Source organism: Cornus florida, unplaced genomic scaffold, assembly GCF_030987335.1.
Source record: "Cornus florida cultivar Cherokee Brave unplaced genomic scaffold, ASM3098733v1 CherokeeBrave_3.0.0_Hap2_Chr07, whole genome shotgun sequence".
In the NCBI taxonomy this organism is placed as follows: Eukaryota; Viridiplantae; Streptophyta; class Magnoliopsida; order Cornales; family Cornaceae; genus Cornus; species Cornus florida.
The window spans coordinates 74,742,099-74,755,689 of NW_026775577.1; the positions used below are offsets into that span (position 1 = coordinate 74,742,099).

At 36.5% G+C, this 13,591-nt stretch overlaps 1 protein-coding gene across 1 annotated transcript; it reads left to right on the top strand.

Moving 5' to 3' along the window:
- Window positions 1-6,276: 6,276 nt before the first annotated feature.
- LOC132266314 (uncharacterized) lies at window positions 6,277-7,113 on the top strand. The gene has a single exon (XM_059767170.1). It carries the CDS (start codon window positions 6,277-6,279, stop codon window positions 7,111-7,113), a length of 837 nt encoding a protein of 278 aa, XP_059623153.1.
- Window positions 7,114-13,591: the final 6,478 nt, after the last annotated feature.

A 13,591-nucleotide genomic window follows, 5' to 3' on the forward strand; every position in this document is an offset into this window, starting at 1 on the left:
TTGACTTCCTTCCATTCACCTTAGACCATAAACCTTGGGAGAGAAAAGTTTTCTCTCACTCTCCTCTTCAATAACCCTAAACTTGTTTTACATTTTGAGCTTGGTTGCTTAGATTATAAAGATTCAATTCTCTATTGAGGTAGGGGTGTTAGTATGTTTATATTTTAAGTGTTTTATAATCCTTGGGGTTTAATATATATATTGTATACATGCTTTTAATATGATAGTCTTGCATATTATAGGAAACCTTTATATCTTGATTTAGGGTTTATTGATTTAAGCATGTATGATATGTATAAACCATGTGTAGAAGGATTATATATTTTAGTAGTATGCTAAATTCTTGTATTTTCACATGTAGTGATGATGTGGAACTTTTGTGGAATTATTAATGTTATATGCAATTTCCATTGACTTGAATTGCTATATTGTTGTGATAATAATTCTATGTTCTTGTGGATTACTAATTGTAATTATCATAGAAGCTTATTGCTTTAAATGTTGATATTTAGTGTAGAAAGCTTATTGTTGAGGCATGATTAAAATTGATAAGTTGGTGGTATTGTATTGTGCATAATATTATGATGATGACTTGTCATTTAGCATGCCATTCTAGACTTGGAACCCTAAGACATGGTTTGTGTTGTTTCAAAGTACTTGTGCTTGTAAGGTGGTTGATGTGCCTTATTATCTATGTATAAGTTTTGAACTTGATATATTTTGGATTCTCTTAGGATATTGTTAAAGTGACATGGCTAAAGTTTGGCTTTAGTGTGGGAAGTATGAGTTCTCCCCAATTGAGATTTTGCGCATTAGGGTGGTCTTCCCAGCGGGTTAATGCCCGGAATAACTATTTTGATCTTGGTTTAGTACGAGACGTGATGTCCAAGTCTTCCACTAATTGATTTCGCATTAAATTCCAAGTTGACAACCAATGTTTAATTGTAACTTGTAATTCTTGTTATTGGCGAATTGATGTTGTTAAGTATATTGATATTGATATGTGTTGTTAAAGATTCATTTAAGTTAGTTTAAGATGATCCCTTAGAACACCTTGAACATAGACGTTAAGTGGAATGCTCCTTTGTATTCGTCTATATTTATCTTGCAATGATATTGAAACTTTAGGGTATACGCATATGCTTCTTCTTACGAGTAACTTGATTACTCACCCTAGTGGTTTGGGTTGTTTTTCAGGTAAAGAGACTATATTTTTGGATGCTCATCATCCTTAGGGGCTTATGAGCTATTTGAATCATTTTTGTGTATTGACATGCAAGTGTTTAACATGCCTTTCTTTTGATGTCACATTTTGTACACCATGGGTGTATGGTACTTTAGAAGCTTATGTAGTTTTCTTGACATGTAATGATATTTAAGTATCTACTTTTGACATTATAAGCATGTAAATAAAGAGGCCAAGGGTCAAGCATGTGTACTTTTGTACTTGTACTCTTTTAGTATCAAACTTTTGCTTCAAAGTGTATTTGAACTAATTTTGGAGGTTTAACATATTAAAATCTTGTAATTGATAGGTATGAGGCCATGGACTGTTGTTTTACATTCAAGTATTCATATCAAAGTTGTTGGCATATGCACACATTTGAATATCAATGAAAAATTAGTTTTACACATTCATTTTGAACCAAATTGTCATGGGATTCAAAGTATAGGTTGAACCTTAGCACCTTGGACTCATAACAGGTTTTCCAGTAGCATTTCGAGGTGTTTCAATCGACTGAAGCTCCATTTCGGTCGACCGATGGAAATTGGATTTGTCTATGCACAGTAACTCATCATTCAAGTAGCCAATTCTACTGTTCAAGGCCTATTTCGGTCTACCGAAACAACCAACACCTAAATTCATGATTTCAGCAAGTTTTTTTTGTTCATTTTGGTTATCCAAAGCTCTATTTCGGTCAACCGAAATAGCTTTCATACTCCAGCTTCTTCAGTTCAGTTTCAGTACTGCTGTTCCGACTTTGAATGGCCATATCTACTTCATTTCTTATCCAAATGGGGTGAATCTTGAGCCTAAATTCATGAATTTTGAGTTAGCTTTCCAATGGTTCCAATGCCATTTCGATATTCCAATCACAGTGGGAGTTATTCATATTTTAGTAAAGTAGTGTTAGTTTTCACTTTAACCGGGAAAGAGCGTTTTGTGGGACTCTTGGCCAATGTTCTTTAAACCCCTTGGAATGTTGGGAAATGATTACATTAGGTTGTATTCACCTTGTTTGACTTGTTTAGAGTCAATTTTTTTCTTTTAATTGTGTATTGACCATTTTGCCCTTTATTGACGAATTTTGCCCGTTTTAACTCTAGTTTCCTCTTTTGCTCACTTTAACTTCCGTGACCTCATGAAATATCATCTTGGTGTCTTAGAAATGGTTTTTATCTCAAAGGACTATGGTTTTATCTTTTTCTTCCGCGTTTCGGATCCGTTATCGGGTCAACTTTCGGGTCATCACTGACGCACCGGGTTGAAAAACTTGGGCCGTCACATGCGTTGTACCGCATGCTTCTATGTTACTTAAATTGCATGAATGACATGGTTTATGCTAGAAATGTTTTAAGGTAGCTTAGGATACTCCTTGAGTCTCACCTTGGACATAGACGCTAGGTGGCATGGACCTTAATTATTGATTTATATCAATTGAATAAACAGTAAAACGTTAGGTCTATGCATGCTTATCTCCTACGAGTAGTTTTATGTTACTCACCCACATAGTAGGGACATTTTTCAAGTACATGGACCATAATTTGGGATGCACACTACGGCTTGGAAGTTTTGTAGACTTGAAGTTTTTATTTCATGCAAATATTAGCATGAAAGGCTATTTTTAGTTTATAATGTCAAAACTTGTATATTTACTTCTAATTATGTAATGTGTACATAAGTACACCTTTTGAGTTGTATTTGATATGTATAAGATGAGGCCATGGCCAACGACATTTGATTTGTATTCTAAGCACTTTTACTTTCAAGGCTATTTTTCTAAAAAAATAGAAAAATGCAATGCTTTAACTCCATTACATTTGCATGGGTGGTGGGAAGTGGGTTTTAACACTTCCATAGGGACTCTTCAATCATGCATGGAGTTTAGCCAAGGGCTAAACGGTCATTTGAAATATTTTTATAATTTTAAGTTTCAAATTTTCATTTTTAAGTTCATTTTAGGCACTTTTGAGCTTTGATAGGTCGTATTTTGCATCGGTCATTTTTGGGAGCCGCGGACCATTTCCGCATGCTTAAAATCACTAAATGCGTTTGTGTGCATAATCGTTTTAGCTTAGAAATGCATTTGGGGTCAAATGAGCACTTGGTGCAAAGTTGCATTTTCCTCGTTTTTGGCCTAAACTTATCAGGGGCGTTTTGGGCATTTCACAACACGTTTTAAAATTTTCTTTTGACATGGTCGGGTAGAAAATGTGATTTCATGGGGGGTTTTTTCTTCGTATTTTTCCAAAAAATATCGTCTCGGACTCGAAAACCCCGCGTCAAATATGTTTTTCTGGTGCACGCATTTTTTTCAGAAAAAAGTCTTGTTTAAGGGGCATTTTGGGTATTTCACTTGAAGAATAAAAACTTCTCTTGACATGGTCATGTAGAAAACATGATTTTGGTGGGGGGGGGGGGGTAACTGCATAACTTTTTCCCAAAAAATGCTATCTAGGCCTTCAAAATTGCATTTCAAACTCAAAAATTTGTGCAGGCCAATAGAATGTCAGGGTGCTTGTCAGGATACTCGTGGGGGCCTTCAAAATTGCATTTCAAACTCCAAAATTTGTGCAGGCTGATAGCATGTCATGTTTCTTGTGAGGATGCTTGTGGGGGTGCTCGTTAGGGCGCGCGGCGTGCGCCGTGGGCGCCCATGGTGCCCCCGTCTTGACGTCTTAACGTCGATTTTTGTTTTCGCTCGTTCTTCTTCATTCGGACTCCAAATGAGATGAATTTTTTTTGAAGTCTATTAATTTTCCACTGTCTTTCCAATGGTGTGCTCAGTTACACCTGGATCTTTATGAAAAATTACCAATTTGCCCTTTTATGCTTTATTTTTGAGTCTAACTTGATTAATTTTTCATTGTCAATCTATTGGTGTACTCGGTTACACTTGGATATTTCTAAAAAATTACCAGTTTGCTCTTGTGGCTAAACTTATCCTATTTTCCTTTTTTATTGCTTCCGCTTGCTTTCTTTGGATTCCGTGACTTCGTGGGAAGTCACGGATGTGTCTTGGGAATGATATATATTTCTTGAGACGTTACTTCCATATAAAAAGGACCATTTTTCCCTTGGGGACTTCTTTTGGTCTTTTTCTGTTTTTTTATTCCGTGTTGGTTCTCGTGGAGTTCCGTGACCTCATGGAGGGTTACTTTGGCATCCCAGGGATGTTGTATATCCCTAGATACCCTTGTTTATGTTTTCGCTTCCACATTCCAGATCCGTTATCGGGTCAAACTTCGGTTCATCACAGGATGCACTGGCTTAAAAAACGAAGGCCGTCATAGAAAATATCTTTCAAAAATATTTTCTTAAAAACCCCCGAAATAAAATATTTTCAAAAGATATTTATGAAAAACACCCCAAGAAAGAAGAATGTTTCCGAAGAAACTTTGCATCCATGCTCCTATGGACACAGTGAACAACCAGCGTACTTTTCTAAAAAAGTAAAGATACGTATTTCGTGGAAACCAAATAGAATGAAAGTACGTAAAGTCAGAAATCAAATCGGAGCATAAAAAGTGAGGTTACGCGGAAGAAGTGCTAAATGGGGAAAAGACGAAAAAGGAAAATGTTCAAAAAAGAAAAGAGGAGACGGCACAGTCTTCACCAGGACGATACCAATCTCCAAAAAGAATAAGTGTCGGGAACTATTCTCAAGCACTCACGATGATCCTGTAACGACCCGGTCATTTGCCTTTCTTTCCTTTTTCCTGAAATTTTACGAATGAATTTTTTCGTTTAATTTTCTTTTCTGAGCTCTGTTTCGTGTCGCTTAGTGTTATCTCGAGTGCTCGGAATTGGTTCATGAGACTCTTTTTCGTGGATTGACAACTTCCTTTGAGGACCGAGTCATTTTCACATTTTTCATTTTTCGACACTATGCGCTATTTCGTCCTTTTCCCTATTCTGTCTTATCTCCATTTGTCAGTTTTTGGCACAACCTCACTTCTCATGCTTGGAGTTGCTTTTTGACTTCACGTGCCTTCATCTTGAGTGGTTTCATCGAAATACGTATCTTTACTTTTGCAAGAAAGTACTCTACTTGCTCCCGGTGCCCATAGGGACATGAATGCACAATTCTTTAGAATCTTTTTCATTTCTTGGGGTGTTTTTTGTAAATATCTTTTGAAGATATTTTATTTCAGGGGTATCTAAGAAAATATCTTTTGGAAGATATTTTCATTCTGGGGCAGTTTCGCAGTTAACCCTTTTTGTAGGGGTCATTGTGTAATTAACGAAAGTTATTACAAAATGTCTCATCTGGAGCCTGGATCCTCATACGGGATTCATTTTCACATTTCCTTGAGTCGTGGACTCTTCGAATTCCGTTTTGGTCCTTTTTCTCCAGTTTCAGAGTTTCTGGACCCGGTTGTCCCCGAACTTGTTCGGGGCATAACTTTCTGCTCGGGAGTCAGTTTTTGACGCTATTTCTTTCGTTGTTCATATTTTCTTATTTTAAATCTTTTTTGTTCACGGAGTTTTGCCGTTTGAGTGCGTTTGCTCAAAATTCACTTTTCTGGACCCGGCGGGGCCCTTCGGGGCACTTTTTGAGATTTTTATAAATAGGTTGCCCTAATTTTTAAAATCAGATTTTCAGACCTTCTTCCTCCTCTTGGCTGGAAGCCATGGGAGCCCAAGGGGCTGCCTTCACTCTTTCTTCTCCTCCACTTGATTTCCTAGGTAGAAATCCTTCGGCCTTAGCATTTGTTATTCGCCTCGTCGTGCTTTACCATTACCCCTTATTAGAAACCATTTTTGGCCAAGTTTTGAGTTTGGGTTTGAGGCCAAGTTTGGATTTTCATGGGGCTTCTTGGGGATTCATATAGATCGTGTTGTTCCTGACAAAATCCTTCGATTTCGGCGGATTCGGAACACTTTTTTTTCGGTGGGCCTTTGAGGTTTTCATCTCAAATTGAGGTAGGAGGTGTTATAGGTTTAATCCTTGTTATATAACATGCTATTGATGCTTATATAACTTGATTGCATGCTTAAATATGAAATCTAGAGATTTTGTAATTTAAATTTTCTTGTATTTTGCTACTAAAATGTGTCTGGCTTGGGATTTCTTACTGTCTAAGGACAGAATTTGGGTTGCATGGTTTAGGAATTGCTATTTGAAGAAGGCTTCATACTGGAATGTGGTTGTTAAAGGATCTTCTTCAGCTGTTTGGAGAAGTATTGTTGCTGTCCGAGATTTTATAAAGAGTAATTACAGATTTCAGATTGGTAATGGGCAAAAGACAAAGGTATTCCTGGATCCATGGTGTGAAGGGAAGTTTTTGAGTGAGATATTCAATCGTAGAACGCTAGGATGTCTGAGTAGAGATAAGAATATTTGTATGAGTGCTATTATCACTGACGGCCAGTGGGATGAAGGAATATTAGGCAACACAACGCAAGATTTGATGCAAGCATTCAAGAATCTGCTGATGATTGCTGGTGAGGATCAATTGCAATGGCATACTCCTCCTTTTGGGTTTCAAAAAGCTTGGGAAGCTGCTAGAGTGAAAAACCAAGAGGTGACTTGGGCTACTTTGTGCTGGAATGGTGGACGGCCGAGATGGTCAGTTCATGCTGTATTGATTATGCATCGGGCAGTTATTTCACATGATTTTTTGCAAAAGAGAGGGTTTGCATTAGCATCTAGATGTTATCTTTGCTATAATGAAGTTGAAAATGTGGATCATTTGGTCTGTGGGTGTGAATATGTTTGGAAGGTTTGGAGTTTTCTTTCACATGTTTGCTCATGGAACCTTCATAGAGTTTTTGCTTTGGCAGATTTGTTACTACAATTTGATCAGTCTCAGAGAAAGGATGTCAAGAAAATAATACCAAGTTTGTTTTACAGCTACACTATATTTTATATGGTGGGAGAGGAATAATAGATTACATGATAAGAGTATCAAGGAGGCTAAGGATTTAGCTAAGTGTATTCTTTGGGAAGTGTTGGATGTGTTGGGGGTTAATCTTCAAGACATTTGTAATTCGCTTTGATTGCTTTTTGTTTTATGTATTGATCCTAGGCTAGGATGTTTTTATTAGTGAGGGTATGCCCTTGCTTGATTCATTGTACTTTATTGATTATTTGAATATACTCCTTCATTTAGGAAAGAAAAAAAAAATTCTTGTATTGGATTTCATTTTCCCAGTTGCTTATGAATTGTTTTAAACATGTAGCATGGTAATATAGTACTCTATGATATGGTCATTGACATATATTAAATTGAGGAAATTTGAACAAGTATTAAAGATTTTATTTAATATTTAGCTTAGGTGAAAGATTAATTCACCTGGCTTTAACTAACTTAAAATCAATATGTGTCAGCATATTAAATTAGGCCTTAGTATGCTCTCCAACATAGTTGAATTTGAAAGTGATTGGAGGTGTTTTGAAAGTTAGTAATTATTAATTAATTTGCCCCGAGTGCATTATTCACTCTACTTGAATTCTGACTTGATATTCTTGATTTACATGCCATATAACTTCACATATATTTGATTTAGAATATTCGGTTAGGTTTTGAAACCTTTTATTTAATTAAATTCCATGTTTAAGATTTAATCCTCATGGTGATATACAACTTGGAATTGAATTGTGGCATGCTAGAAAATTAAGCTTAGGTATAGTTGTTCACATATATTAAATTGGGATTAATTGCATGAGAATTGCAACTTTTAATTTATATTTAACTTTAGTGAAAGTTTAATTCAAAAGGTCGTAAATTGAATAAAAAAAACTTGTAATGTGATATTACATTAGTCATTGGCATGTTCTCTAAGATATGTTAAATTGAGAGCATTTGGTTAAGTCTGAAAATCTTGAGATTTTAATTAAAAGAATTAATTAAAATCTATTTCGTGATCCCATTAGCTTAATTAAGGTTTTAACTTGATATTTGTATTAGCGATAACTTGTTTACTAGTATATATTAAATTGGGACTATCTGAAGTTATTTTAGAACCTTAGAATTTAAATTAGCATGATTTAATTAAAGTTCTACTTTGTTGTTATAACAACCTAATTGAGTTTTAGAATGAATATAGGTGATGACCTTGCCATTCCCTTTAACATGTATTAAATTGAGGTTAATTGAAATTGAATCGAAAATCTAGAGAATTTAATTGTGTTTATCTATTTAAATTCTATCAATTTGCGGCATGATCTAGTTGTGTTTTAGAAGTGGTTTCTATATTCAAATCATGGACTTAGACTTGTTGTATATTCATTTGGTTATGTTTTGAACATTGGATAATATAGTTGCTATGTTTGTATTCATGAGAATATGTTTTCCTTATTGAATATATTGTTGCCTTGTGTAATGATTTGCACATTTCGTATTTAACATCTTTCATGCATAGCGTGTAACGAATCGCACACTGAATATTCGACATTCATCATATCATATTAGTTGTGGATTTAGAGCATGTATTGTATAGGTTTCCAAATTTGGTTGTGCTTGGTAGATAGTTTATTATCTTACATATTCCTGTTGATATATGCGTTGTTGCACAACTTGTTGATTTAGGAAACTTGGGGATGTCGTTTTTTGACTATAGCTAGGACGTGGTTCTAGTACGGGGGATAGTCCCCCTATATAGTCTAGTGTGCACATAGGGAGGTTACCCATGGGCAAATAACCCTAAAGTAAATATGTTGTCAGTTTGATCTGGCGTGACGTCCGAGTATCCACTTTGTTTGATTTCGCATTTCATTTTCAAGTTGATAACTAGATGATGTTGTAACTTGTTGTTTCTTCTTGTCGTTCCATTTAAAGTTACATGATGTTAACTTTGCGAAATTGTGCTTTATGCGTTGTATTGGAAGTTCCAATGTTGGTTAAATTGCATCGATATTGAAAATTGTGTTTTGACGTTCTAATAAAGCTTAGGATTGATCCTATTGATTCATTTATAACATAAACACTAGGTAGCATGAACCGCTACTGTTATTTTGTGCTTTAGATTCTAAGTTGATGGCTTTGAGAACCTAAACCTTATTGCATTGTATAACATGCTTTTTTGTTATTAAATTGCGTGGATAATGTGATTCTTGTTAACTTGTATTCAAATATGCTTTTATCATGTTGTATGGATTACTCTAGACCTAGTTCACTTGTATTGAAAATGTAATTCATGTTAATCTATACTCAAGCATTGTTCTTGTCGTGTTCTTTGGATTATCCCAACCACGATTCGTTTCATACACGTATGTATATCATGATTCTTGTTGCTTAGACTCTAAGGTAGCTTAGGATGCTCCCCGAGCCTCACTTGGACATAGACGTTAGGTGGCATGAGCCCCTTTAACATGTTTCACCTTAAGGTGATAAATTTGTAAAATGCTAAGTCGACGCATGCTCATCTCCTACGAGTAGCTTTATGTTACTCACCCCTATGATAATGGGGCATATTTCAGGTACGAAGACTTGGTTCGTGACGCCTAGCATTCCTTGGATGTCATGTAGCTTTCAAGTTTTCATTTCATCCGAATGTTAGCATGAAAAGTTATTTTGTACACTTATATGTCAAAATATGTATATTTGATTCCATGTATGTAATGTGTACTTAAGTACACTTCTTTCAATGTATTTGATATGTATGAGATGAGGCCAGAGGCCAATGACCATTATATTGTATTCTATGTACTTTTTTAACTTCATGAAATATTGTGAAAATCGTGAAAAATCGCAAGTATTGCGTCACCATGGTTGCATCGGGTGTGGGAATTCCATTTTCATTCTTTCATAGGGTCTTATTGATCTTGTATGAAGTGTGGTTAAGGGCCAAATGGTCATTTGACTCCATTTTACATTTTTGGATTCCATGTTTTCCATTCCAAGTCCATTTTTGCCTTTTTACCCGTTGGGGGGTCGGAATTTGCATCGGCTATATTTTTAAGTCGTGGACTATTGTAGCACATCCAAATAGGTAAGTTACATTTGTGTGCATGGTCGTTTCCAGGCAAAACCTTATCGTTTGTGTTTTGAGCCTCTTGTGAATTCATTTCACATTTTTTTTTTTGCGTATTCTGATCTAGGGGCATTATAGACTTTTCACGGTTGTGTTTATTTTCTTCTTTCCATATGGTTGAATAGAAAACATGATTTTAGGGGGGGTTTCTTTTTCGTGTTTTTCCAGAAAATGTCGTCTTGGTACCGGAAATCGATCTCAAAGTTTAGGTTTCTGTTTTTTTTTAGCAATTTTTTGGACCTCCTTGACCAGATTTCATGGAGGAGTATTTCAGGCATTCTACATTGCGTTTTTTTTTAATTCTCACATGAGTCACGTAGAAAACTCAATTTTGAGGGGGGTTTTTTCTTTATGTTTTTCTAGCAAAATTCATCTACTAGCCCGTTTTTACTCTCTGTTCTGGCTGTTTCTAGAAAAAAAATGCATGTAGCAGCTTTTTGGGTCCATCTTGACCTAGGCTGTTTAAGGGGCATTTTAGGGACTTTACATCATATTTTTTTTGGTGTCCTCTGCACAGTTGGGTAGAAAACGTGATTTTAAGGGGGGTTTCTTATTCGTGTTTTTCCAGAAAAACTCGTTTAAGGGTCCGTTTTTAGCCTCGGTTCTGGAAAAAAATTTAATTAGTGCTTGCTGTTAAAACACTATTCCTACCCGGATTTCTTACCCGGAAAATAAGTTTATTTTTTTGAAACTTTGAGGCTTCATATCTTCTTCGTCCCGACTCCAAATCAAGTGATTTTTGAGTCTAGGTTTATTAGTTTTTGCTTTTCTATCCAACAGTATTCACAGTTGCATCTAATTCCATCTGAAAAGATTATTTTACCCTTTGTAAAGTACTCTTGCCGCACTGATTTTAAACTCAAAGGTTGGTTTTTTTGAAACTTTGACGTTTCATATCTTCCTCATCCGGACTCCGGATCAAGTGATTCTTGGGTCTAGATTCATTAATTTTTCCTAGTCTACCTATCGGTATGCTCAGTTGCATCCAATTTTGTCTAAAAAGACCATTTTACCTCTTGTCAATTACCCTTGCCGCATTGTTTTGAAACCCAAAAGTTGGTTTTTATGAAACTTTGGAGTTTCATATATTCTTCATCCGGACTCTGAATCAAGTGATTCCTGAGTCTAGATTTGTTAATTTTTCGCTGTCTTTCCAGTGGTGTGCTCAGTAGCACCCGATTTTATATTTTTAGAAATGACCATTTTGCCCTTGGGGGCCTCTTCGGTCTTTTTCTGACCATTCGTTCCCGCATTAGTTCTTATCGAGTTCCACGACCTCATGGAAGGTTACTTTGACTTCTTAGAGTCTTGTTTTCTATTTTCGCTTCCGCATTCGGATTCGTTATCAGGTCAACCTTCGGTTCATCACAGAACACGCCGGCCTAAAAACCATGGTCGTCACAGGTGGTATCAGAGCATCCAGGTTCGAATACCTTAGACGACGGGTTTTAGGTGCATATCATGCTTACGTTGTTTTGCTTTGATGTGTCATTTATATCTTGATAACATTCTTTGTTTGATAATATGTCTTGTATGATAACATGTTCACATGCTTAGGTGTTTTGAGACATCTATTATTTGTTAAGCATACTTTATATATATATATGCCCTTGATAACATATTTTGATTTGATAACATGTCTGTTTGCTTATGTGGCACCTTGAGTAGATAGTCCATTGCTATGTTGCATGTTAGCTATTTACTTTTATGTCTGGTTTTAACAGTGTCTCTTAGGATCTGTCGTATCCCTTGGATGCCTTCTTGTTTCACGAGTTTCTTCCTTGGATAGGAGGAATTCATTCCGTAGAGACCCATATAGGGAATCTTCTTGTCTGTTCTGTCGGTTGATGCGAGTGAGGCTCATGTGAGCGTAGAATCGCAGTCATTTTCTGGTGGAATGAGACGTGGGCCAGGGAGGTACCGTTTCATTCCCTTTCATCGTGGCTTCTAGATATAAGGCCTTAAGCGTAATGGTGCCATTGTCATTGTTGTCAAAGTTTTGGGATTAGCTACCCCAACTCTCGCAGATGCCTTGTTCCCGCGGTGTTTTTGGTAATGATCATTTTCGACATTGATGTCATCCGTATCAATAGGTTTCTCAGAGTTGACCTGGTTGGGGCATGTTATGAACTAGTGCCTTATACTGTCATGCTACCTTGCTGACGAGTAAGTGTGGGCGGGTTCTGGTCGCTGTTCGTACTGTCTTATCACTCATTTCTTTCATCGTGTTTTGACGTTTCATTTTCTTGGGATTCTCTCGGTAGTTGATGTTGAGTTAACATGCCTGTTCGTATAAGGTGTTGTCTCAGTTCATGGTTTCGCGTTCCTTCAGTTGATCTTTAGACTTCAGGATTTGTCCTTTAGTGCGCTGTGAGTTGTCCTTTGATTTGACCTTGTGTACGATCATTATTCTGTTCTCTCTGGTATGTTCCTAATTTCGGGGACGAAATTCCTTTAAGGAGGGTAGGTTGTCACGACCCGGTCATTTGCCTTCCTTTCTTTTTTCCTGAAATTTTACGAATGAATTTTTTTCATTTTATTTTCTTTTCTGAGCTCTGTTTCGTATCGCTTAGTGTCATCTCGAGTGCTCGGAATTGGTTCCTGAGACTCTTTTCCGTAGATTGACAACTTCTTTTGAGGACCGAGTCATTTTCACATTTTTCGTCCTTTTCCTATCTCCGTTTGTCAGTTTTTGGCACAACCTCACTTCTCATGCTCGGAGTTGGTTTTTGACTTCACGTGCTTTCATCTTGAGTGGTTTCATCGAAATACGTATCTTTACTTTTGTAAGAAAGAACTCTAGTTGCTCCCGTTGCCCACAGGGGCATGGATGCACAATTCTTTAGAATCTTTTTCGTTTCTTGGGGTGTTTTTCGTAAACATCTTTTGAAGATATTTTATTTCAGGGGTATCTAAGAAAATATCTTTTGGAAGATATTTTCATTCTGGGGCAGTTTCGCAATTAACCCTTTTTGTAGGGGTCATTGTGCAATTAATGAAAGTTATTACAAAATGTCTCGTCTGGAGCCTAGATCCTCGTACAGGATTCATTTTCACATTTCATCGAGTTCCGGACTCTTAGAATTCCGTTCTGGTCATTTTTCTCCAGTTTCAGAGTTTCTGGACCCGATTGCCGCCGAACTTGTTCGGGGCATAACTTTCTGCTCGGGACTCAGTTTTTGATGTTGTTTCTTCCGTTATTCATATTTTCTTATTTTAAATCTTTTTTATTCACAGAGTTTTGCCATTTGAGCACGTTTGCTCAAAATCCACTTCTCTGGACTTGGCGGGGCCCTTTCGGGGCATTTTTTGAGATTTCTATAAATAGGTTGCCCTAATTTTTAAAATTAGATTTTCAGACCTTCTTCCTCCTCTTGGCTGGAAGCCATG